The sequence below is a fragment of the Chroicocephalus ridibundus genome, chromosome 24 (genome assembly GCF_963924245.1).
Source record: "Chroicocephalus ridibundus chromosome 24, bChrRid1.1, whole genome shotgun sequence".
In the NCBI taxonomy this organism is placed as follows: domain Eukaryota; kingdom Metazoa; phylum Chordata; class Aves; order Charadriiformes; family Laridae; genus Chroicocephalus; species Chroicocephalus ridibundus.
In genome coordinates this window covers 1,035,453-1,059,323 of record NC_086307.1, presented here as the reverse complement: position 1 = coordinate 1,059,323, position 23,871 = coordinate 1,035,453, and the positions used below count along the sequence as shown (strand labels likewise).

The 23,871-nt window shown below is 51.7% G+C and overlaps 2 protein-coding genes and 2 long non-coding RNA genes across 4 annotated transcripts; 2 read left to right on the top strand and 2 right to left on the bottom strand.

Annotated features, from left to right (window-relative positions):
• Window positions 1-3,248: 3,248 nt before the first annotated feature.
• LOC134526961 (uncharacterized) lies at window positions 3,249-7,753 on the bottom strand. Its single transcript, XR_010074056.1, has 5 exons — window positions 7,615-7,753; window positions 7,026-7,127; window positions 5,582-5,701; window positions 5,107-5,263; window positions 3,249-3,366 (listed from the first exon to the last, which is right to left on the bottom strand). It is a non-coding gene; the product is annotated as an uncharacterized LOC134526961 (long non-coding RNA).
• LOC134526957 (keratin, type II cytoskeletal 6A-like) lies at window positions 3,362-10,891 on the top strand. Its single transcript, XM_063359319.1, has 9 exons — window positions 3,362-4,598; window positions 5,213-5,427; window positions 7,135-7,195; window positions 7,703-7,798; window positions 8,097-8,261; window positions 8,801-8,926; window positions 9,397-9,617; window positions 9,999-10,033; window positions 10,128-10,891. Exons 1-9 carry the CDS (start codon window positions 4,014-4,016, stop codon window positions 10,421-10,423), a joined length of 1,800 nt encoding a protein of 599 aa, XP_063215389.1. The 5' UTR covers window positions 3,362-4,013; the 3' UTR covers window positions 10,424-10,891.
• Window positions 10,266-14,170, bottom strand: LOC134526963 (uncharacterized). Its single transcript, XR_010074058.1, has 3 exons — window positions 13,788-14,170; window positions 12,975-13,197; window positions 10,266-10,400 (listed from the first exon to the last, which is right to left on the bottom strand). It is a non-coding gene; the product is annotated as an uncharacterized LOC134526963 (long non-coding RNA).
• A 3,884-nt stretch (window positions 14,171-18,054) lies between these two features.
• Window positions 18,055-22,661, top strand: LOC134526960 (keratin, type II cytoskeletal 5-like). The gene is made up of 9 exons (XM_063359323.1): window positions 18,055-18,630; window positions 19,655-19,869; window positions 20,416-20,476; window positions 20,673-20,768; window positions 21,007-21,171; window positions 21,379-21,504; window positions 21,751-21,971; window positions 22,243-22,274; window positions 22,386-22,661. The coding sequence occupies exons 1-9, from the start codon at window positions 18,127-18,129 to the stop codon at window positions 22,580-22,582; spliced, it is 1,617 nt and encodes a 538-aa protein (XP_063215393.1). The 5' UTR covers window positions 18,055-18,126; the 3' UTR covers window positions 22,583-22,661.
• The last annotated feature ends 1,210 nt before the right edge of the window (window positions 22,662-23,871 follow it).

The following is a 23,871-nucleotide window of genomic DNA, read 5'->3' as shown; positions in this document are numbered from 1 at the left end:
GCCGTCTTGGCAGCAGCAGTTGAGGCGAAAGTCAAAATTACACTGAAAAAATTGCCTGAAAGGGCCACGTCCACACCGGTCCCGGGGGGGCCCAGCCTCTCCACCAGGTGGGGGGTTTCTCTGCCAAAAGACAGACATTTTGTCAACTGAAAAGTGTTTCGGCCCAGCAGGTGGGGAACGAGGCAACAGGGAGCAGAAGCCCAAAGGCACAAAGTGCCCGAAATCTACTTTCCCCCTTCTGACGGGATTTACCCCTCTCGCCTCCCACCACGTCTTTTTATTTTTGTGCAAGCACCACTAAAAAAGGAAATTGCAGCTTTTTATACTCCAATGATAGTGATATGACACTGTTTTCCTTCCTCTCTCTTTTTTGGAACCTGCCCAATAAAACCGGATTGTAATTTATTTGCTCCTACACCTTTTTGTTCCAAACCAGAACCAGTCGCACCAAATCTCCCCAACCTTCAGCAGAGTGAGCGGGACGGGGCTTTTGCTTCACTTTGAGGGGAACGTTTCAAAATTCTGATAAAATTATAATGAAATATTATAATTTTATATAAATGTTATATATGAATATAAAATTATAATGAAATCAGTTGTCCCAGAACAAACAAGAGTCAGGGGAAAGAGGAGGAGGAGGAGGAGGGTGGGGGTTTATTCATAAAGTGACCAAAAAAAAATTAACCACCGCTCATTTCTGAACATACGATTGGGGTTAATCCAAAAGCCTTTCTTCCATGGACGGGAGGGCGTTGCACAGCTCTGCTAGTTCAGGCAAAAACACCAATATTTAATTTTTGCTTTCTTAAAAAGATATTGCAAACCCAAGCGTACGCGGAGACGTGGGGGAGGATTTTATCAGGCTGATCTAGACCGACGACGGGTTTCGGTGAGCTGGAGCCGAGCAACTCACCCACCGAGGCAGGGATTTTGGTCAGCCGTCATTGCAAAAGGAGAACTTAAAAAAAAAAAAAAAGGGGGGGGGGGAGGGACGGAAAAAAGCCCCAGACAAACACTCAGACCTTATTGCATTTCAAAGAGGCAGACGCGGTTCGCTCTTCCCTGACCTCTCGACATCCCGGCTTTACAAAACTCAGGGCAGAAAATGGGAGAGAGCAAGTAAATACACGCCAGCCCCGCAGCCTGGCGGGAGACGCCTCCGCAAAACCGCGCGGAAACCCAGCGGCACCGAGAGACGGGAGCATCCCACCGCCCCGCGGCCGGGAAGTCGAAGGAGCCACAGGCGGAAAGCCTGAAGTCCGGGGGCAGACCCCTCGTCCCCTGCTGTCGCAGAGGATGCTGCGGACAGAGAGGCCAGAAACGAGTGAAGGTGAAAAATAAACTCTGAGTCACCTCCATTTCTGCACTCGCCCGTGCAAACACCGAGTTACGCAGCGCGGGTGTGAGGAATTAATGCAGCTAACGACAGCCTAACCTTAACTAACCTTAAAAGTTTGAGTGTCTTTCTTCCAGCCCGAGCCGAAAGAAAAAAAAAAAGTGAATAAAAGTCCGGCCGCGGGGCTGCCACGAAGAGCCGAGCTCCCGCACACAGCCCTTCGCTCTGCGCCCCCGGCCCCCCCGCAGCAAACCCAGATCCCAAACTGCCGCCCCTCGGCGGGGATCCCCCCATCCTCCGAGGGGGCAAACGCGGCCCTGAGCGGCGACAGGAGCCAAGTGTGGGACGGAGAGATTCTGCACGAATCTTCCTTGTTTTGGCACCTAAACCATCATTCGTTTCACTCTTCCAAATCCTTTGTAATATTCCACTTAATTACCCTTGTCTGCAGCAACAGGCTTCCCTAGAAGAGCTGGGGAGGTAATGACCGCCTTCGACGTGAATCCCTTCGCTTTGCTTTAATTAAACCGTCCTCAGCCTGTGCGCTGGTTCCCAGGTGTGACTTTGCATAGCTCTTCGGAGCTCTTTGGAAGCCCAAGCCAGTCTCCCTGCCCGGCCCCCCCTCCCCAGGACCCGGCCCTCGTGTGCCAATTCACACCTGCAGGCTTCGGAAAGCAGATCTCCATACATCTGCTGGGCTCAAAACAGAATTTATTTATTTTCAGTATCAACATGACTCCAGCGGTGTTGTGATGGAGGCTGCTTGCCGCTACGCATCATCTGTGAAATGGGCATATCTTGCTCCCGGACGCTGGAGCGTGGGTGCAGTTTTTCCTGCGAAACTCGGCGTTTCCAGCACCCAGGAGGTTCCCACGTCTCCACTCCCGAGGCGAGAGCACCCCCTTGCTACCGCCCAGCCCTCTCCCTTCCAGCAGGAGGGAGATCCAAGGATCGGCTTCCCGAAGGCGCCGGTGACTCACGCTATTGGCAATGAGCGGTGACAGGAGATGACAGTTGGGAGCGCTGGCTCCTTCTGATTGCAATGAGAAAAAAAAAAACCCAAACCAACAAAACCAATACAGAACAAACCAAAAAACCCCTTCAGCTCAGGTTCTTTCAAGTTCCCAGACAGAGAAAACAGCGGTTGGAAACGCATCAACAGGAACAAGCTCTGAGATGCAGCAGATACCCTTAAGCCGCTCAATTTGGATTAAGTTCCTGTATTTAGTGCTCACGTAGACAATTTCGAGAACCTTTCGGAGCTGCTCGGGGTTTCCTCTCTCTGCCTTGCGCTGTTATTTTACCTGACATAGAGCACGACCACGGTGGGCAGCCCCTGCGGCACAAGGATGCAGAATCCAGTCTGCAGACCCAGTTTGGGTGGGGGAGAGGGGACATCGCCTCTTGTAACCCGTGTCCAGCTCCTCGTGGACACAAGAGAAGAGGTTCCTGGCTCTTCTGCCTTCACATCGCCCTACAGCACGACCCAACCTCAGCACGGGGATGGAAGCTCCGGGGCTGGGGTTCACCCAAGGGCCCAAGATCAAGGGGAAAAGGTTATTTCAGAAAAAAATTCCCAATGGAATGATCTCATCTCAGAATGAAGGAGCGGGTGGGAGGGAGCTGGAAGAAAAGCGGGTGAATTCCCCTTCACACAACGTCTCAGAGAGCCAGGAGTGACGTGGAAACTGCTGGTTAAACATAGGGGGGCGGAAAAAAAAGGGATAAAAATCCCCCTTCACAGGGACCTTTTGAACCCCAGGCCTGACAAGGAGATTCAAAAGAAGAGCAATCATTTCAAGCATCTTTTTAATAACTATTTTATAAGTCCCGTAGTACTATTTAATGTAATTTGAAGTTATTTGGGAAAAGGGATTTGGTTGCTGTCTTTGAAAGCCGTGCTAACTAGTTTCTCAGTTTCCCCTACAAGGAGGGAGACAATTTTTTTGGTAAGATCCCAGAAAATCCTACCGCAAGACAGCTTCCATGCAACTCATCTCTGCAAGCCCACGATCCTTTAGATCTCTTTTCTGAAAGAAATCAAACGATAAATAAAAACTGGTAAATAAAACCACCTTCAGCCCCAGCTTCCCCAAGCCGACAACACGACACGCGTGTCCGGCGCCAGAGCTGGCAGCCGTGGAAAAAAGCCCCTGTTTGTGCCGCCCTGTTTGCGGCGCAGCGTGTTAAACCTTGAACCTCGCCTTGGAAAAGCTTCGGCACAAGGAACCTCGCTCAAGGGAGCGAGTCCTTGGCTCGCCCAAGGAAAAGCAGCTCCCAGGGTCCCGGGAGAGTCGTGTCGTGTCCTGCTCCCGAGCACAGCCCTCAGCCAATCGTCCCATCCAATTCTAATTTCATGACTCAGAGCGGCAGGCTTTGGTAAGAGGGGGGAGCTCCCGCACTCCGTTACTTTCTTGCCTGCAAACAATGCATTTTTCAGCGCCTCGCCGTAGCCTAGGTGTGTTTGACAAGGCAAGTTGCTGCAAGGCACGTCAAGTTCTGAACTCCCGTGCCAAGTTTTCCAAGCAGATAAAAGAGGAGGCTCCCAAGCTCTCCCATCACAGGGGTTTCTGTCTCCGTTGCCCTCTGCTCTTTTCCTGCTGCGCAGCTTTTATTCACCAGCCTACTTTTTTTCCCCCCTGTCCTGCTCTTTGCGTTTCCAATTGAACAGGCCACCATGAGCCGGATCTCTTTCAGATCATCTACTGGAGGGGGCATGAGGGGCTTTAGCTCAGGCTCTGCTATCGTAGGAGGTGGCGGTGGTACCAGAAGCAGTTTTAGCTCCGTCTCTGTCTCCAGAGTTGGAGGAGGAAGAGCCGGAGGTGGAGGAGGCTTCAGAGCCGGTGGTGGCTTCGGCAGCAGAAGTCTCTATAACCTAGGTGGAAGCAAAAGGATTTCCTACAGCTCAGTCGGTGGAGGTCTACAGAGTGGAGCCGGTGGTGGATATGGCTTTGGTGGAGGAGCTGGCTTTGGTCTTGGCTATGGTGGTGGAGCAGGCGCTGGTTTTGGTTTAGGAGGAGCTGGTGGTGGTGGCGGCTATGGGCTGGGCAGCGGATTTGGGCTGGGAGGTCCCGGATTTGGTGGTCGAGGTGGCCCTGGGTTCCCTGTTTGCCCACCTGGTGGCATCCACGAAGTGACTGTCAACCAGAGCCTCCTGGCACCCCTCAAGCTGGACATCGACCCAGAAATCCAGAAGGTGCGAACACAGGAGCGGGAGCAGATCAAGACCCTCAACAACAAATTTGCCTCCTTCATCGACAAGGTGAGAATTCGGTCTTAGATATCAAGCCATGCATATTCGCTGTTGCCTCGGGAAAGAACACCAGGAAGAAACTTCCTTTGGATCTAGGGGCTTGCCTGAACTAATCCCAGCTGACAAACAGCGCGGGTTTGGCTGAAAACTAAGAACTGTCTTGTGTTGCCTCTTTGCAAGGACGAGTTTCTCAGTGCCTTATTTTATTGAAAACGCAAATCCCCCTCCTCCCTGTAAAAAACATCCTGGGGGCCAGATGGATCTTCTACTGGTTGTGAAATGGCAAAGCTCTACACAACTCAATGGGATAACACCAGTTTAAACCAGTAAGGTGGGCTGAGCACCTAGTGCGGGGGGAGAAACACCTAAAGTCGCAAATAAAGGTGTTCGGCCTGCTTAATGGTGCTTGAAAAATCTCACTAAACATCTCAGCTGCTTTTGATACTTTCGAGAATCCGGTTCCCTAAATTAGGAAGATGCTAATAATTTCCCCCCCACCTTCCCAGCATCTCTTGACCTTTTCTTTCTGTGTCAAGCGATCCCTCCTTTTCCTGGCAGCTCGGTTTTCTGTGTGCATGGTTCACATGGGCTTCAGCACGCGCCGGTTTGTGTTCCTTCCCCAGGTGCGCTTTTTGGAGCAGCAGAACAAAGTGCTGGAGACCAAGTGGAGCCTCCTGCAAGAGCAAGGGCACACGGTCACCAGAAAGTCCCTCGAGCCCCTCTTCGAAGCCTACATCAACAACCTCAGGAGACAGCTGGACAGTCTGATGGGAGAGAGGGGACGGCTGGACTCTGAACTGAGGAACATGCAGGACATGGTGGAAGACTTTAAGAACAAGTAAGAAACCGCGCGTTGTAGCATAGGTGATTAACAGACGGGAAAATCAGGGCAGGGGGGTCATGCTGGCTGCTGCGCAGCTGGCGTTTGCACTGGGTTCCTCTTCCAGTTTGCAAAACGAGTGTATAGAAGCAAAATTTAGTCTCAGAGTTACCTCTAGTTATGTCAGAGTTCCTACGTGCAGGGTCAGCACAGAATTCACGTGCCCGTGGGAAGCTGCTCCGGTGTAACGGAGGTGACGGTCTGATCCCTTGAGTCTCCCAAAATAATACACCTGGAGACAGAAAAATGCGTAACTGATGAGTACGACGGACGTGCAAAAAGGGAACGCGACACAGCCATAAACTGCCAGCTCCCCAGGTCCCCCATTTGCCTTTTGGCAAAGGGGATCCCAGCCTTCCCGGAGCGCCCCAGGGGACCTGCCCGGCGCTGGGCACGTGAAAGATGCTCAGCTCTTCTCTCTGACCGTCGTCAAAGAAAACGCCTTCCCTGGGGAGGGAATTAACCCCAGCCTGAGATAAGGTGTCCAGCGGAGGTGGGAGGAAACATTTTAAGGACCCGCCAGTCGGCGTCTGCTGACTATAAAGGACATTTCGGTGGTTTTTTCAGGCGAGGCCGTTCATTTGTAGTTGGCTGCGGTCTGGCGAGAACCATCTCTCCCTTATTCAGCCAGGTCTGGACCAACGCAAATTTGAGAAAAACACCCTGGAGGCCTGAAATATGTTTATATTAGATAGTTAAGCATGTGAAGAGAGAGTTTGGGTCCTTTTGGGGGGGACACACGGGCAGACGGCCCTTAGAGCTGACAGGATGGACTGACAAAGCTTCTGGTACGTTGCACTTGGGTGCGTTTCAGGTCTCGATATGTATTATAGGCTTTTAGAAATACTGTTCAGGCCAAAAATGACAAATGATATTGTCTGGATTTTGGACCTACTGCCTGGGAAAGAGAACACCTTTTGTTTTCCAAGTTCAGAGCTGGTTCAGTGTTGGTTCCCAGTCCACTGGCTAATTTCCACTTCTTCCCGTGTCTGCTCTGCGGGGACGTCTCTGCCAATATCGAACTGGCACGAACCTGCCTTCAAAATCCAGGTCTTTACCTCAAGAGCCTACATGTTTTGTCTTCTTTCTAGCTAAGCCCTGCCTGTGTTATCTGATGAGCAGATGTTGCTCAGAGCCATAAAAAGTTCCACAGAAACATAGTCTGAGGCGTAATGATCTGCTCTTGCACAACCACGGCTAAAGAATCACAGACTTTTTTTTTTAATTAAATGCTGCAGCGGGTTATTCAGAGCCATTAGCGTTATTATATCAAATTGTTACATTATTATAAATTTGTAGGCATTGCAACACAGCTTCACTGAAAGCCTTTGGCAGGACTTTGCTTTGGGCAAAGGTCACCAAGAATTCTTGCTCCTGCGTCCTACCGAAAGGGGCTCTGATCCCGCACACGTTTACGTATGAGCTTGACTTTCAGGGCAGTGACTAAAGTCCATTAATTTCAGCTGGGACTCCACGGGGTCTCGCAGCTTCAGGGTCAGTAATCACTTGCTCTGCATCTGCTCTGGACTGCAAAGATGTGGGAGTAAGGAACGTACCTGTGACCCACCACTGACGATTTGGGGCTGGAGTGGTCCCATCTCTGCTGCCCATGCTGGCTTTGTTCTTCATTTCCACCGAAACCCTCTCACTCGTTTATCCTAACAGATATGAAGATGAGATCAACCGGCGCACGGGTGCAGAGAACGAGTTTGTGGTGCTCAAGAAGGTGAGGGAACTGGGAGTTATGGGACGGGCAATAAAATCAACTTGGCGTGCACCGAGTTCAAGCAAAGCTGACGGGAGCTGGGGTCCTCCAACCTCACAGCTGGGTCAGGCCACGATCTTGGCCCGTCTAGGAGTGAGCATGGGCTGGGTCCTCCTGAGGCCACCAATGGGCATAACCTTCTCCATCCAATGGAGCTGCCCTCCTGCAGATACCTCCGCTGGCTGCAGTTGCAAATCGTCTGGCCTCCGGTGGCTCGGTTCAACTCTGTCTCGGGTCATATCCCGGGAGTCAGAGCTTTGCCTTCTGCCCAAGAACTCACAGAAAATGGCTCACAGAAAATGTCCAACATTACACTGAAAAAAACCAAACCCAAACCCTTGATCATAGCAATATAAAAAAAAGCTTAAAGAACAACAGACCTGGAAGCAGAGAGATGGTCCTGCTGGTGTCCTGAAGCCCCTTTTGGTTTGTGGTTTCATCACAAGTCTTTGGTTTTCTTTTCTTTAGGATGTGGATGGCGCTTATATGAACAAGGTCGAACTGCAGGCCAAAGCAGATGCGCTGGCAGATGAAATCAACTTCCTGAGAGCTCTCTACGAAGCGGTAAGCCGTCAGCCGTCCCCGCGATAGCGTCCTCCACAGCTCCCTGCAATACAGCTCTCCAGGCCCCGGAGCTCCAGCCACCACGCTCAGTGCCATACAGCGGTAAAAGGGAGGGTGGTCACTGCCTTTTTGATACGATAATGCAGGCAGAAGGTAGAAAAGGGAAGAGATGTAGAAACAGAGCAGGGGAAAAAGCAAGTAAATGCCTTGGCAGAGAGGGCTCCCAAGCCACCTCCCCTCCACATGGTTTCCGCCCCAGACACCAGACCATTAACTCAGTTTTTTGCATCTTCTGCAGGAATTGTCCCAGATGCAGCAGCAGGTATCCGACACCTCCGTGGTCCTGTCCATGGACAACAACCGTAACTTGGACCTCAACAGCATCATCGCAGAGGTCAAAGCGCAGTACGAGGATATCGCCAACCGGAGCCGGGCAGAGGCTGAGGCTTGGTACCAAAACAAGGTGCGTAACCAGAATGACAGACTGATTTTGGTGATTCATGGGGCATCTCACTAGCTGACAGGAGGCAGGACTATCGGAGGAAGGATCACAGCATTACACCAGGGATGAATTTATCTTCCTGCGCATGTTGCAATAGGCTCTTTGCATACAGATCCCCACTGTGTGCTTGTGGACCACTACACTTGACCAGCCTTATATTCCTTGCGGTGAAACCAAGGAACAAGATGCTTAAACGCCTTGACCCTGGGCTCAGAGAGTCACTAGCAGACTTGGCCTTAAACACAGAGCGCTCCTCTTTCCCTTCCAGGTTCTTAATGGTAGGTGACAACCCGTAGGTGCTCTGTCAATGCAATAGCCGACACCTTAGCATATATTGATAGTTAAGGGCAAATGCTGTTATTCCACGGGCAGGTTGCTCAGAGGAATGTTGTCCCTCGCCCCTTAACCTGCATCCAGACCTGCACTTTGTGCCCTGAAGTCCCCTGGCCCTTCCCTGAGCCCCACGGTGCCTAAACAGTGCTCTTCTTTCTGCACATCAGTATGAGGAACTCCAGGTCTCCGCTGGGCGGCATGGTGATGACCTGCGTAACACCAAGATAGAAATTTCGGAGATCAACCGGATGGTCCAGAGGCTGCGGAACGAGATCGAGAGTGTGAAGAAACAGGTAGGAGGGGATGCTCCTGCGTGGTGGAGGGCAGGCGGGAGGTGATGGTGTCCAGGCACAGCACGAAGAGCCAGCTCCTGGCACTTGAGCAAGGCTGGAAGGCCAGGCTTTCGCCCCTGCATTGAAGAGGACATGGCCACCTCTGTCTCTGCGCACCAGAGAAGGTCCCTCAGTGCAAGGATGTGCTGTCATAGCTGCTTTCTTGCTGGGGAGGCAAGTTGTGGGCTACTAAGCTGCCCCAACAAAGGTGGGTAGCAAAGCAAAGAGATGTAGGTGTCTCTCCTTTTCTTGGGGGACAGGATTATGGTTGCAGCTCCCCAGTTGCCCACCCTATGGCACCTTCCCATTGGCCCACGATGAGCTCTCAGTGCCATGCTGGGACCCACCACCATAGCAATACCATAGCAATGCTCAGGAGAGCAGTTTGGGGTAGCCCAAGTTAAACAACTACCCGCTTCCCTTGCTTTTAGTGTGCCAACCTCCAAGCAGCCATCGCCGAGGCAGAGGAGCGCGGAGAGATGGCTCTCAAGGATGCGAAGGCCAAACTGGCCGAGCTGGAGGATGCTCTGCAGAAGGCCAAGGCCGACCTGGCCCGGCAGCTGCGCGAGTACCAGGAGCTGATGAACGTCAAGCTGGCCCTGGACATCGAGATCGCGACCTACAGGAAGCTGCTGGAGGGCGAGGAGAGCAGGTGGGGGCAAGCACATGGCCCTGTTGGGTGCTGCTCTTCAGAGCAGGGTGCATCTCCTTGGGCTTGAAGAGACAGCTCCCCTCAACGGGCTGGAGCACCAAGTTGGTGAAGATGCAAAAGAGCACCAAGATGTAAAACAAGGGCAGTGAGAGGGATACTGTGAATTGTGAGCTTTCTAGGAGAAGATGAGTTTCTCCAGCTCTTGGAACCCGATGCACTAAGATAAATGAGCAATACCACTTTTCACCTGTGATGGTGACATACCCCACACCTGAGGATAATCCCTACTGAAGGCCACGAAAGCCTAATTAGATGGTCCCAGTGGCTAATGTGTCTTGTCTGTGCTTTGACATTATTGCTGACATTCCCCTTTCCCAACAGGCTTGCCGGAGAGGGCGTCGGAGCTGTGAGCGTCTGTAAGTATCTCCCCCCCCACCTTCCACCCCGGTGGTGCTGGTCCCCCCACCTCGGGCAGACCCTACAGCAGGCGGGCGTTGTGTCTCCCCGCAGCCGTGGTCAGCAGCTCCAGCGGGATGGGCTACGGCGGCGGCAGCTGCCTGGGCATGGGCGGAGGTCTCGGCATGGGCGGTGGCGGCGGCAGCTACACCATGAGCAGCAGCGGCGGCGGAGGCGGCTTCGGAGGAGGGAGCGGAGGGTTCGGCGGGAGCGGAGGGTTCGGCGGGGGGCTCAGCTACAGCGGAGGCAGCACCTTCAGCTCCGGGAGCAGCCGAGGGGTCGGCTCCAGCACGGGAGGCAGCGTGAGGATCGTTTCCAAGACCACCACTAGCAAAAAGACCATCAGATAAGGATGAGTGGACGACGGCGTGTTTCCTGCCTTCTGAAAGCAAGTGCTGCCCTATGAAATCAACGGTGTAAATAGCTGCGCTAGAGCATCTCCTTCCTCCGTCCTTCATCCTCCACCTTTGGGGCAGTGGGGGGAGACCAGGACCCCACCGCAAGAATCCGGAGCACCTTTGGCTAAAGGATAGGTTGTAACAGGTCATCGACAGGGCTTTGGAGAGCCATTTGGACCCACTGGTGGCCCTTTCAGCACAGTCCTTGTTCTCCCCTGGAGTTTCACACCTAAAGCGAAGTGGAAGCATTTTGCTGACCGGGGACGGCCGCGCTCGGCTACGTGTGGTCCTTTCACTCTTCCTAAACCGGGGGTGACAGCCTTGTGAAACCACAGTCCTGGGTCCTCACCTCCAGGATGCTCTAAAAGCCTCTGCCACGCGTTACAACCTCCAAATGTTTTGTCTGCAACTAAAGATTTTTTTCCCAGCCCCTTCTGTTTCCTCAGGCACCTGTGGGAAAGGTTATTGCTTTCTGTGTACATGAAATGCCACACTGATTTCTAACCCCTTGTCCTCATGGCTACCGCCTCTTCACTCTCAGACCTACCCTACTGTATGGTCCAATAAAGAGCATTTGTCATTTTTAAAAATCTGCTACTTTTTGGCCTTTTTTCTCCGCTGATCTGGGTACGGACGGGTGCCGTGCCCCAGCCGCAGCGGGGACTCTCTGCAGGCAGTTCATGAAAAAGGACCATCGCCTTGAGGAAAAAACCCTCAGTTTTAAGACTCGGGCTCTGGGACGGGCCGGGGAGGGTGGAAAGAAGGGTGGGACGGATGGAGAACTGAGGCACGGGGAGGAAAAGCTGCCTCAGGGCAGAGCCAAAAGCTGGATGAATCCCACGGCGGTGGCTGACTGCAAAGCTGCCCTTTCCGCCCATGGCAGGAGCGAGAATGGGCAGGAGAGGGGGGAAAGGAAGGTGATTCCCGAAGGGTTAGCTGGGATTCAGGAATTAGCACACGCGGAGCAGGGCTCGGCCCGGCTATTAGTTGAACAGTGCAAACAGGAGGAAATCTTACGGCAGAGGAGCCCAGCTCCGGCCTCAGCACCGTGGCAAGGACACAGCGAGAACGGCCTCAAACAGGGAGGGGAACGGAGCAGCCCAACATGGCCCTGCGCAGAAAGAGCAACTGGAGGGGGCAAAGAGAGGGGGGACACAGGGCGAAGCGGCCAGTATCTGCCCAGACAGTGTTTGCACATCGAGGTTTCCCTGGCACACGCAAATATCTCACTAAATATCCCAGCTGCTCCCCCGGAACGGCTGTTTCGGGACCTCAGCTTCATTTTGAACGAACCTGAGGTCTCCCGAGGCGCCAGCGGCACCCGGCCTCCCAGTTCCCATCCAGCCCCACCGGGGCAGTTTCACAGCCCTCCATGGGCAGAGGGTTTCAGCCAGGCTCCTGCACTGTCCCCAGGTTCCCTCCTGAGGATCCACGGGCGTCCCCCGGCTCTTGCACCCTCTGAGGCCGCAGGGCCAGGCGTCGATCCCGGCAGCATCCATTGGGAAGCACGGTGCAAGGCGGGAACCCAGCCCCAGAGGCAGGAGCTGGAGCATGACCCAAGGGTGAAGAATGGGGCCAGGCCAGGAGGGGAGCAGATGAGGAAGGGCCCGCAGCCCACTGGGGATACTGGTCCCAAAAAGGACTGGGTTGGTGTCCACCAACGCACTCCTCACGCCCTGCGACTCCAACTGGGGGCGCACCTGGGCAGGAGCCCAGGGAGTAAGAGGAGAGGGGGCACCAGCCACATCTGCAAGGCAAAAGCAGCTCATGCACGGCACGAGGGACAGCTTGCCGCAGGGAAACCCCTCCGAGCTCCTGAGTCAACGGGACCCTACGCATCCATCCCGCTGCGCAGAGGTGTACAAGCACCGGCCAACCCAGCATGGTGTCTCCAGCAGGTGGGGACCCAGAGCAAGAGAAAGGCTCGGTGCCGCCCTGCGAGGGCTGGAAGCCCTGATGGTCCTACGGCGGGGCTGGGCTGGGGCTCACACGCACCAGCAGCCCCTCCAGCACATATGGTTGGACTCCATGATCATGCTTGGACTCAATGACCTGAGAAGATCCCTTCCAGCCTAGACAATTCTATGATTCTATGGGAAGGGGCAAGGAAGGCATGGCTTTGGACAGTCGGGGCAGCCCGTTCGCACCAGAGGAGGTTTTGTGAAGGGTGAACGGGTTGGGCTTCATTCATTTTAAGTTTTCAAGCATCTGACCATGCTTCTCAGACCGTTTTAAGAAACCAGAGTGAAGACAGCAAAGCAGAGGCATTTGGAACAGGCAGGGCACCACAACTGGGCCGTTATTGCTAAACTCTATTTTCTTGTGTTTGTTTGTTGTGTTTTGTTTTAAATGATTGGAAATGTCACATATAAGTTTGCTTTGTTTCGTTTTTTTTTAACACCACATGTTGCTGTGCCATCAGCTGCATCAACACGCGGGACACCACCAACGCCGGACCCTCCACGAAGCCACGCTGCCAAGCCCGTCCCCATCCCCGTGGTACCTGGGCATCTCTGAGCCTCCGTCAGCCCGGTGCCAAGGCTGCCGTCGGGTCCTTCTCCAGCCGTCTGAGGGTGAGGATGTTAACAAGGCAAAAAAAGCACCGAGCAGCCATCGCTCCCTTTTCTGTTTCCATGGGGAGTGCTTTAAGAGCCCGCCCTGGCACCACTTCTCAGACGGCAGATGCAGAGAGTCACCTTCTGGTTACCTTCTTCTGATCTGTAGACCTGGAAAACTCACACATTCAAGTCAAACTTGACAAGTAATTTTAGCTGACAACTTAAATATTAGGTGAAACATTTCTTTTAAAACCAACATTTCATTTCAACGTTTCCTATGGGAATGATCCCGTCTCTGGAATACTGCGATATCTCCCCTTAACACTTCCCAAATTAAACTTTGCAGCTTTTTGACTCAAAAGCAGAATTTTCATCAAAGAAAATTATTATGTTTTAATTTGCAAATGGTTTACGTAGCCTGCAAATGAAATAAGACACGAAATGGCTGCGGGGAAGGTAATACAGGACGCAGCACAAACCAGCAGCAGAACAATATTCCCAGCTGCCCTCTGCCAGGCGTGTTCCGTCTGAGCGCTGGGATTTGAACAGGGCAGGACTATCCCGCTGCCCAGAGCGGCCGGGGGCCGGAGTCCGGCTGTGGCTGATGCCAAGCACCGCGGGATGGCGGTGGGGACCTCTGGGCTCACGAGCGGTACGACACCACACCGCACAGTAAACAAACGTGAGACCCCATAAAACTGGCACCCAGCTGCTGGATACACTTCCCAGGTCACGTGAATAATCCTTGTTTACCTTACCATCTCTGAGAACGGCGGTGTGGATCCAGCTTGTTTTAATAGGCAGAAACCAAACTTCACACAAGCTCTTTGCAAGGAGACTGGAACCAGGAGCAGTGCCCGATGCCAGACGGAGCTGGGGGACACGGCTCATGCGGGCACAGAGCTGATCCAAAATAATGGGATTTTCCAGCGACACTGCTTACAGGGCTTGGTTTTCCTTATCGGGAGAAAAGACACACCCTGGGGCCATGAGAAAGGAGGAGATGCTGCGGCACTGCTGCGATAACCTCCAGTGTTGCTTTCTCGCTTTCCTCGTGGAGCTCGGTGGAGGTGACAGCCCCAGCAGCCCTACTCAGGGATTAAAGGTAGGCTCAGAAAGCACTACAAGAAAATTTGGGATATTTAGGTTTCTTCGGGTACCAGCACCTAAGCAGCAGCGCTGCACACAGAGTAGGATAAAGAAACTATCAGGTAACACCCACCTAAGGTCAGAGGCTCTTTCGAGACACAAGAAGCCACGGGGGGAAACGAGACCTCCCTGCTCTGTATCCAACAGCAGCAATAACGAAGGCAAAGTTATTCCAAAACCCTGGGCTGCATCAGTGTCTCTCTGCTGGCCCAGAAAACAATTATCTGGAGAAAGCAGGTCACACCTACACTTCAAAGCCAGGCAGCAGTTACAGCTGACTGGCCTCCAGATACTGCTGGGAACAGGCTCAAAGGACTGCAACACCCAGCGCGGGGCAACACCTATGGGAAAGCTGCTGAGGAGTCCGTCCCAATTCATCCCCTCGGGAAATGAGATTCAGGGACACTCGCCTCCCTCTCGGAGGACCCCGCAGCACTGGGATGCTGTGAATTGCGTGGTCCCCCGTGGAAAAGGCCCAGGGTGACCAGCAGGACTTCATTAACTTGGGATGAAATAGTAAATTACGGTCAAAATGAGCAGGGTTTGAATTTAGGTTAGCAGCCCAAGTTTAACCCAAAGGCTTTAATTTAAGCAATTAACCTAAATTACAGCCTTGACTTTACTGATAATTAAACTGAGATTAGGTAGCACAGGTGAACCAACCCAAGTTAGTAAGGCATGCTCCTATTTTACAAATACATGTGTTTTTGCAAACAAAACACACCGAGGCACTCCTAAAAATCTGACAAAAGGGCATCCATCACCAGACAAAGGCTTCCAAGGGGGATGCTGGGGAGGAGCAGCGGTGCCGAGGGATGGAGAGGAGGTGAGGAAAAGCCGCTGGAGGTATCCCCTGTTCCCTGGCTACACAGAAAATGGTTCAAATTTCTCACTGAAGGGGCTGGAGTTGCCTTTATTGCCCCGATAGAGTCAGAACTCACTTTCCCGCTCTCAAAGGGGAGTTATTACCTTGATATCAGCACGATGCCAGAACCAAACCCAGCCAGAACTTTCTCCCGGGTTTACAGGGTGTGTGAAGGAATCTCCTGCCTCTTGGTCTGGGACTTGCACCCGCTGCTGCCTGCCCCTCTGCTCAGCCCGGGAGGACGAAACCAGGAGGGGAAGGGAAGAAAAAGGCTTCGGAGCTGGCTCAGCCTCGCAGACGGCCTCCGCCACGTCAGGGGGGCTCGCACCCGGCGGGACCTGCCCAAACACAGCTCCCTTTGTTTGATCAGGAGGAAAAACTACAGAGAGGCTTGAGCCAGTGCATTATCCCCTGGTGGAGGAGGAAAAGTCCGTATCGGAGCGAGCTATCTGCATCAGAGCAGCAAATTCATTACACGCCTGGAGCTCCAGGGTGCACGGGAGACACTCCCCCAGGAGCTACCTGGAAACCCTGTGTTTCATCAACAGAGCAGGGTGGGGGCCCCCCTTGCCATCACCCCATACCCCAAACCTGTAGCTACAGCTCCTTGTGCTCACAGCTCTGCCTTTTGTAATTACCTCTCAAATTCCTTCCAGATGAGTGACAACCGCATCACCTCCACCCTAGTGCAAATGTGAAATGGAAAGAAATTAATTTCTTTTTACTTGGTTGGAGGAGCTGTATTATTACTATTATTAACAATGGACTCCAACGCAGTTGGCGTACTCTTTAGCCAAAAAAGACAAGTTTCATATGTAAAAGGAGCCTGAGGGAAAAAAGGAAAGTACTGACGCAACACGCTGTTAGTAACCAAGGGTGGGTTTCAGCCTGGCCAACTCTGCACACCCTGAGTCAGCCTCCTCTCTGCCCACCTCGTCTTGGGGAAGGTGGAAAGTCGTCTCCAGGGGCCTCTCCGTCCACCTCCCTCGGCATGGGAGAGTCTGCCATTTGGTGGTCACCTCCGCTGGTGACACAAGAATACAGAAAAACTTCCAGACTGGGTTGTGTGAGATGGATGGCACCCGGGAGAGCAATTCCCAAAGGAGCCACAGGCATTTAGGAAGGCCGGCAACGTCCACCTGCCTTTCTCGCTCTCTGGGACTTGCGTCTCTAGGAGTCAAGCAGGCTATGTGTGTGTGTGGGGGGAAATCAGTCTCATGCATTTGAGTCATGACATCTGTCAGTTGGTGGGCAAAACCCTAAGGCTGATCAAGAATCCATCGCCTTTCGGATGCGGACCCGTTGGTCGCGATCCATTTACCTCCAGTTCCCATGGGTGCGAACGTGCGGAGAGTCAGAGCCATGAGACAGCCCCGCTGGCCCAAAATTGCAGGGTTAAGCCCTTCCTTCCAATAAAAGCTCTGTCTTGTAACAGACACCAAAATAAACTAACAATTGCTATTTATTTCCCCTTTCATTTAAAAACTCCATTGCAAATGGAATCTATCTGAAAGAAAGCAGCAGCAGAACCCACGGGGACACAGGGTGTTTCTGGGAGTTCCCTTTACGCAGCTGCCTGGAAAGACAGGGGCAGACTGAACGCGGCGGTTCCTCGGTGTTACTGTATGTTCCGTTATTACCGTGGCCGGCAGCTGCTCGGACTCGCAGAAAACCCGAGAGGAAGCTCTTTGGGGGGATGCGTTTGCAAGTTCACTCTCTTGTATAAATAAATCACGTATGAATCATCTTTTGCGGAACAACCCAACAGGCAGCAAGGGCCAGAAACACTTGCCATCCCTCAAAATGAATTTTTTTTTCACTTTTTTTCTATTTGGCTTGTTACTCAAAGTGCCTGCGATGCTACAAGCAAAGCAAAGGGCTGCGGCGGCACCTGCGGCTGAGGAAGATCCAGGATGTCTCACTCTGTCCAGACTGCCATGGATCTGGGCAGAGGGAATCCTGCAGAGCCCTTTCCTGGTGGATTCAGGCAGGCAGGATCCCACTTTCAGATGTGCAGTGCTGAAAGAGCCGATTAAATCGTCGGGAAACTGCGTCGTGTTTATAAAGTGTGAGCTGGGAACAGCCCCGGAGCACTCCATTTCCATAGAGCCAGTGGATTCAAAGCAGCTCCCATTCCCACAATCTTTCCTCCTCTTTTTTGTCTTTTGTTTTTCCTCCGTTTGTTTGTTTCCATCCCGCTGAAATACCAAAGTTCTCCCGATCTTCCAAGCTGAGGTACGAGCACAACTTTTGTGACAGAGCTCAACAGCAGCTGTCAAAATCCACACAGGAACAAAGGACCTCGTCAAAACATTTCCTTCTCATTCCTGTATTATTTTTTTTTAGTGGCAGAAAGAAGAATTAATCTGCGGAAGCAGAATTTTCAGAAGAGATCTGAGCCTGTATGGGGATGGAAGCAAAACTATTTCTGCAGATACACTGTGGTGGCACAGAGTACACTACGAACGCGTGTATCCCCACGCAGCACAAACCACAAAAGCCCCGGAGAGAACAATTCACCGCAGGGATTGCTGGAAAACACGGCTCTGCCCAACACAGATCCCTGCCCTGAAACACAAGGGACTCCTCAAAAAACTCCTCAAAACCCCGCTTGTGAACAGACAAGGGGTGAAAGCAATCCCGAGGGATGAAGTTTTCAAATGAGAGAGGTGTTGAGTGACAGGAGTTTTGAATGGTGTTTTCCTCCCCGTGCCCAACGTGACTCATCGCAACCTTCAAACGCTTTGATATGGCCAAAGTCTGGCTGTCTACAAAGGCGGCAGAAGGCGACAGTTATTCCCAAACAATACCAGCTCAGAACCTGGCTATATTATTTCAGAAGGGCGTGTGCGCGGAGTGAGTTCACTCTCCAGAATGCTGTTGGACATGCCAAGCCTAATTAATCAGAAAGATGATCCACCTCATCAAACCCATCCCAGTCTCATAAATGCATAAAAGGGCTCTCCTGAGCCCGTGGAGAGCACAGGTTCATCCTTCTGCTTTCCCTCCTACTCCTTGCTCCAGGCCAGCACCTTTGCTCCTTTATTCTTGCTGTAGCATCCATCCCAACCCAAAAGCCAGCAATGTCTCGCCAGTCCACCGTGAGGATTCAGAGGGGAAGAAGTGGCTTCAGCGCTGCTTCGGCCATCGTCCCAAACACCTGCCGCACCAGCTTCAGCTCACGCTCCGTCACCCGGGTGGGAAGCTGCAATGCCGGCAGCGGCTTTGCTAGGGTCGGTGGTGGCTTTGGAAGCAAAAGCCTCTACAATGTTGGTGGATGCAAGAGGATCTCTGTGGCTGGAAGGGGTGGTAGCTTCTATGGATCTGCAGGTTTTGGTGGTGGCGCTGGTAGCGTGTACGGTGGTGGCTTTGGCATGCCAGCTAACCTTGGCTACGGATACGGTGCATTTGGTGGTGGCATGGGTGGTCCTGGATTCCCTGCTGGGGGCATCCATGAAGTCTCCGTCAACCAGAGCCTTTTGAAACCTCTTAACCTGGAGATTGACCCCAGCATCCAAAGGATCCGGAAGGAGGAGAAGGAACAAATCAAAACCCTCAACAACAAATTTGCCTCCTTCATTGACAAGGTGAGACATGAGCTTCCCTAAATATCTTGTCCTGATTTTTTTTGATGGGGACTCTCTTCTTAGCTGCTTTATAAGCGTGTAAGCTGATCAAGAAGGAACAGAAGTGAGGAGTGAGACTGGAAGATGCCCAGTCCCCAGAAACTCCAGGGAACGGTACCTGCTACGTAGTGGTTGCTATGAATTAATCATCCAGTACTCGAGGTCTTCGTTTGCTGCTTGACATCTCCTAGGCAGTGGAGAAAGAAAGCTCTAGAAGACAAACCCATCCTTCTCGAGATGTTGGGGTCTCTTCACTGAGCATTATAGCAGCCTTGATAACAATTTTTTAGATGGCGAAAGTGGGATGCAAGCAACCCATCTAAAATGACCAAGAAAGGAACCACATGAATTGGCACTAGGGAGAAGTAAGCTTTTCCTTGCTTGAGTTTCCTCAAAGGCATGTAGAGTTATCACTGTAAGAGCACCGGTGTGTTTGGACTGTTAGTTCCAAATAGCAAAATTTCATCTGACGCTGTCTGCCCACTTCATTTCCTTGTTAACTGTATTAGATGTGCAGGAGCATCTGCTTGATTCCAGTTATGGCTGAGCCGCTCCTCTTTGGTTTCAAGGAAAATGCTACACTATTTTGGAGATTCTGGGGGTGGGGGGGAGCCATACTGAAGGAGAAATAGCCCTTTACTATTGTTTTCTTAGTAGGAGCGCAAACCCCGTTTCGCTCTGATCCGATTTTTGTATGCTCTCTTCACCCAAAATGCACGCACTTGTCTTGATTTAGCAACGTAATGAAGGGGAAGCATGGTGCAAAAAAATCAGTGATCACTCCAGAGTTTGTTTGCGATAATAAGCAGGGTCCCTGCAGCCAAACAGCAAATTCCTTCTTCTACCAGATGAGAATTTGGCTATGAAAACCAGCTGGAAAGAGTACCTCGCCACCTCAGCTAGGACCGAGACCCCCCCATTTGCAAGCAAAGCTCTCCAGAATCTCTGTTCTTTCCAAACATCTTCAGGATATTTCTGCTTGCAGGTCCGATTCCTTGAGCAACAAAACAAAGTGCTGGAAACCAAGTGGAGCCTGCTCCAGGAGCAGGGGATGAAAACAGTTCGGAACAACTTGGAGCCGCTTTTTGAGACTTACATCAACAACCTGCGGATGCAGCTGAACAGCTTGCTGAGTGACAAGGGCAGGCTGGAAGGAGAGCTCGTCAACACGCAGTACATGGTGGAGGATTTCAAGAAGAAGTAAGTAGAAGCAGAGCGAGCGGTCTGCTTACCTGGGTAAGGTAATTCCCGCATGCACCATCCATAAGCCATCGGGGGGATCCAGGAGAGTCCGGGACGCAGGAATTCCCGACGGTGAAGGTTGTGACATTCTCTCGAGGTAAACGGTAACGGAGTTAACAGGTCCAAATACACAAACATTTAGGGAATAATTTAGAATATGATCAAAGACTTATTAACTAAATTACCTACTGAGAGAAGAAAAAAAATTACACAGTAGGTCTGAGAGTTTCAGGACAGCACGCTTAATTTGCTTAAGACAGGCAGAAGGTGTATGACTAATGGCCAGAAATAGGAAAAAAGAATAGATTCTTTAACATTTTTTTTGATGTACTTGTTTTAACTAGTTTAGCCTAGGAACATGCTCGTGGTCTCTTATTCAGGTGCTCTGTAGGAGAAAAGAACATTGTATGCAAAATGCTCTTAAGGAAGTTCATTCCAGCAAACTAAAATCACCCCCGTCTGTTACTTGCCTAAACAAATGCTCCTTCTGCCTCCCTCCATTAGGTATGAAGATGAAATCAACAGGCGCACAGTTGCAGAGAATGAATTTGTGACACTCAAGAAGGTGAGGGCAAATTACAGAATACCACCTGGTGATTATCTGGAGGGCTCTAGTCTCCTATTCATTCACAAATCCACCCATTCATATTCCAAAAGCTTTTTTTACGGTCTCTTCCCTGGACTGTTATCGCAGAGATACGCGTGCTCCTGACTCGCTAGTAAGAGCTGAAAGCACATTACATAAATCTCTCATCCTCCAGGATGTAGACGCTTCCTATATGAACAAGGTGGAACTACAAGCCAAGGTAGATGCGCTGACTGAAGAAATTAATTTCCTGAGAGCCCTCTACGAAGCCGTGAGTACAACCACCTCCCAAGAGACTTCAACCCTCTTCTCTCCCTCCTTTCCTCAGAAAGCCTGTAATTTCTTCCCCCGGGAGATGCTAAATCCTTCTCCTCTTTAGCGTTATACCAACCGTCTTAGCTGTTTAGATAACAATCTGCAGCCTCTCCCAGGTCTGCACGCTCATCCGAGAGGATGAAAAGGCATCTCCCGGGTGGATGAGCTCACCTAATCCCCTGCGCACTTTGCAGGAGCTCTCTCAGATGCAGACCCAGATCTCCGACACCTCCGTCGTTCTCACCATGGACAACAACCGAAACCTGGACCTGGACAGCATCATCTCCGAGGTCAAGGCGCAGTACGAGGACATCGCCAACAGAAGCCGGGCTGAAGCAGAGTCCTGGTACCAGACCAAGGTGAAGAAACTGGGGGTTTCCGTGTTGTTATCTTCATATCTTGTCTTGAACAGATAAAGTCTGACTCTGCCAAGAAAGCCTTCCCAAACATTCCATCTTGCGCAGCAGCCACTCTGGGCTCCAGGGAGGACTCACGCTTTCAGGCACCCTCGTTACTCCAAAAACGGTGGACTTGACCTTAACTGCTTGTTCCTCTCTCTGTGACAGTACGAAGAGCTGCAGGCCACGGCCGGCAGGCATGGCGACGACCTCCGTAACACCAAGCAGGAGATCTCCGAGCTCAACCGCCACGTCCAGCGCCTGCGCTCTGAAATCGACAGCGTGAAGAAACAGGTAAAAAGCGGCAAACCCAATATTTTTAACCAATTTACCCCCTGACTTGCAAGGGAGAGGAAGGAAAACATCAGAGGCAACTTAGGCAAGCTCTGCTCAGTTTGACCCTTTTTCTCTCAAAACCAGAACCATCACTAAAACTGGTGAATCTGATGGAACTGGAATAAGACCTTGTGATTTCAGGGTATACAAAGAACAAGTCTGGGTCCAGTACGGGGAGTCTGACTGGGGGTTTCTCTTCCATAGTGCGCAAATCTGAAAGCAGCCATAGCGGACGCTGAGGAACGTGGGGAGCTGGCCCTCAAAGATGCCAAAGCCAAACTGGCCGAGCTGGAGGATGCTCTGCAACAAGCCAAGGCTGACCTGGCCCGGCAGCTGCGCGAGTACCAGGAGCTGATGAACGTCAAGCTGGCCCTGGACATCGAGATCGCGACCTACAGGAAGCTGCTGGAGGGCGAGGAGTGCAGGTGGGTGAGAAACACAACCTTCTCATCCTGGCATGGGAGGAGCAGAGCAATGGAGATGCTCAGCACTTTGGAAATGCTACGCAGGGCATTAGGGGGCAGAGGGAGGGAAGGTTCTCCCGTCTAATGGAAATAACATTGTGGGAAGCATCCCCGAATTACACCAAGTTTTTATTTTTCTCCCCAAAGGTCTCTAGGAAACGTACCCTATTTCCCCCCCCACTATCATCACATTTCTTCTCTTCTTACCTTGCTGTGTTCTGTCCCCTAACAGGCTGGCTGGAGACGGCGTCCCAGTGAATATCTGTAAGTCTCTAAACTCTAAACTGCAATGACCTGATTTAAGCACAAATGTGTCTCTGCACCAAGAAGCCAATGCCCAGAGAAACTGAGAGCTTTTCCTTCTCTTTCTTGCAGCCGTGACCAGAACGACTGTGGGAACGGGATACGGAGGAGGAAGCAACCTCAGCATGGGAGGGGGGATCTGCAATATGGGGAACAGCTTCAGCTGTGGCAGCGGTCCCGGGGTGAGCACCACCACCCTCGGAGGCGGCAGCAGCTCCAGCGTGAAGTTCGTCTCGACCTCCTCCACCAGAAGAAGTTACAGAAGCTAAAAGTCTCCTTTCAGACACCTTCACTCGCCAGAAAACACTGGTCCTTTATTAAAGCATAGTTGGGGTCAACAGAATGAGGGCCACCTAAACCCAATGTCTCGTTGCACAGGAGCCTCATATTTTAGGAGCTCTCTCTCAGCTGTGTTGTCCAGCACGCATTGTGTAGGGCTCTGCCATTGAACACGAGTCCAGCTGGTTTAAATTTGCAACTTGCTTGTTACAGCTCAGCATTTTTTGGCCGGATTTTGTATATAAAATGTGTCCCATGACTGTTTGTCTCTCTTCACTTTCTGGTGTTTGTCTAATAAAAATGCATATGTAATTTATTCTATTGTGTGGACCTTTTAATTAAAGACATGGAACAGCAAATGCAAATGCAGATAACAAGCACTTTTCCTAGGGCCCTGCCCAGTTAAAGGCGCAGATTTCTGCTCCGCATTCACATTTCTTGAATCTCTCCAAAACACACGGGCACGGTGCAGCACCGAAGGGAGGTTTGCCACGATTTCCATGTTCTCCCCACCGTGCAAGTCAAACCCCTGGAAGCGAAACACGGGGCACGCCAAGGCAGGAGCGGGGCACGGGGGAAAAGGTCTCAGATTCACCTACTCTGCAGCTTCCAGCCCATACAACACCCGACAGCCCGGCTCCCAGGGGGTGCAGAGGGCAGCGCCAAGCGTGTGATGTACCTGCATAAACTTACAACAATAGGGAACTAATTACCAGGGGAGTCAGAGCAACCACCCGACTTGTTCAAGTCTATCAGTCCATCTCAAAACCCCGCTTACCGTGAGCTGCCTCACCTAAGTGCAGGTGCCAGCAGTGCAGCATCTGCCCGAGCGGGTTGAAAACTCTCCTCCTGTTCAGAGCACTGGCCACGCTGGTTTAGGTGTTCATCTTGGGTCGCGATGCTGATGTTCCCTCTCCTTTGACTACAAGCAGGTGGAGGATCTGGTCCATCGGTATTCATGCACTATGTTGAATGAGATGTTGCTCACCCAATAGCTATAAAAAACATGCAATGGGATATCCATTGGAAAGTGCAAGTCTTCCAGATCCAACGTTTCCTCACATTCCTAGAATACATTGGAGACAAGATCTTGTTTTGAGAAGGTGGAGGAAAAACCAGAGGAGGTATAGCAATTTCAGATGTGGTTCTGACTAATCGGGAGAAATTAATTGAGAAGTGAAAGCAGAGCATCAGCTGGCTGAAAGCTACAGGGTGACAGATCTCATTGCTGGCAGATGAGCTGTACAGATAGATGTGATTAGAAAAAGCCCCCACCCTC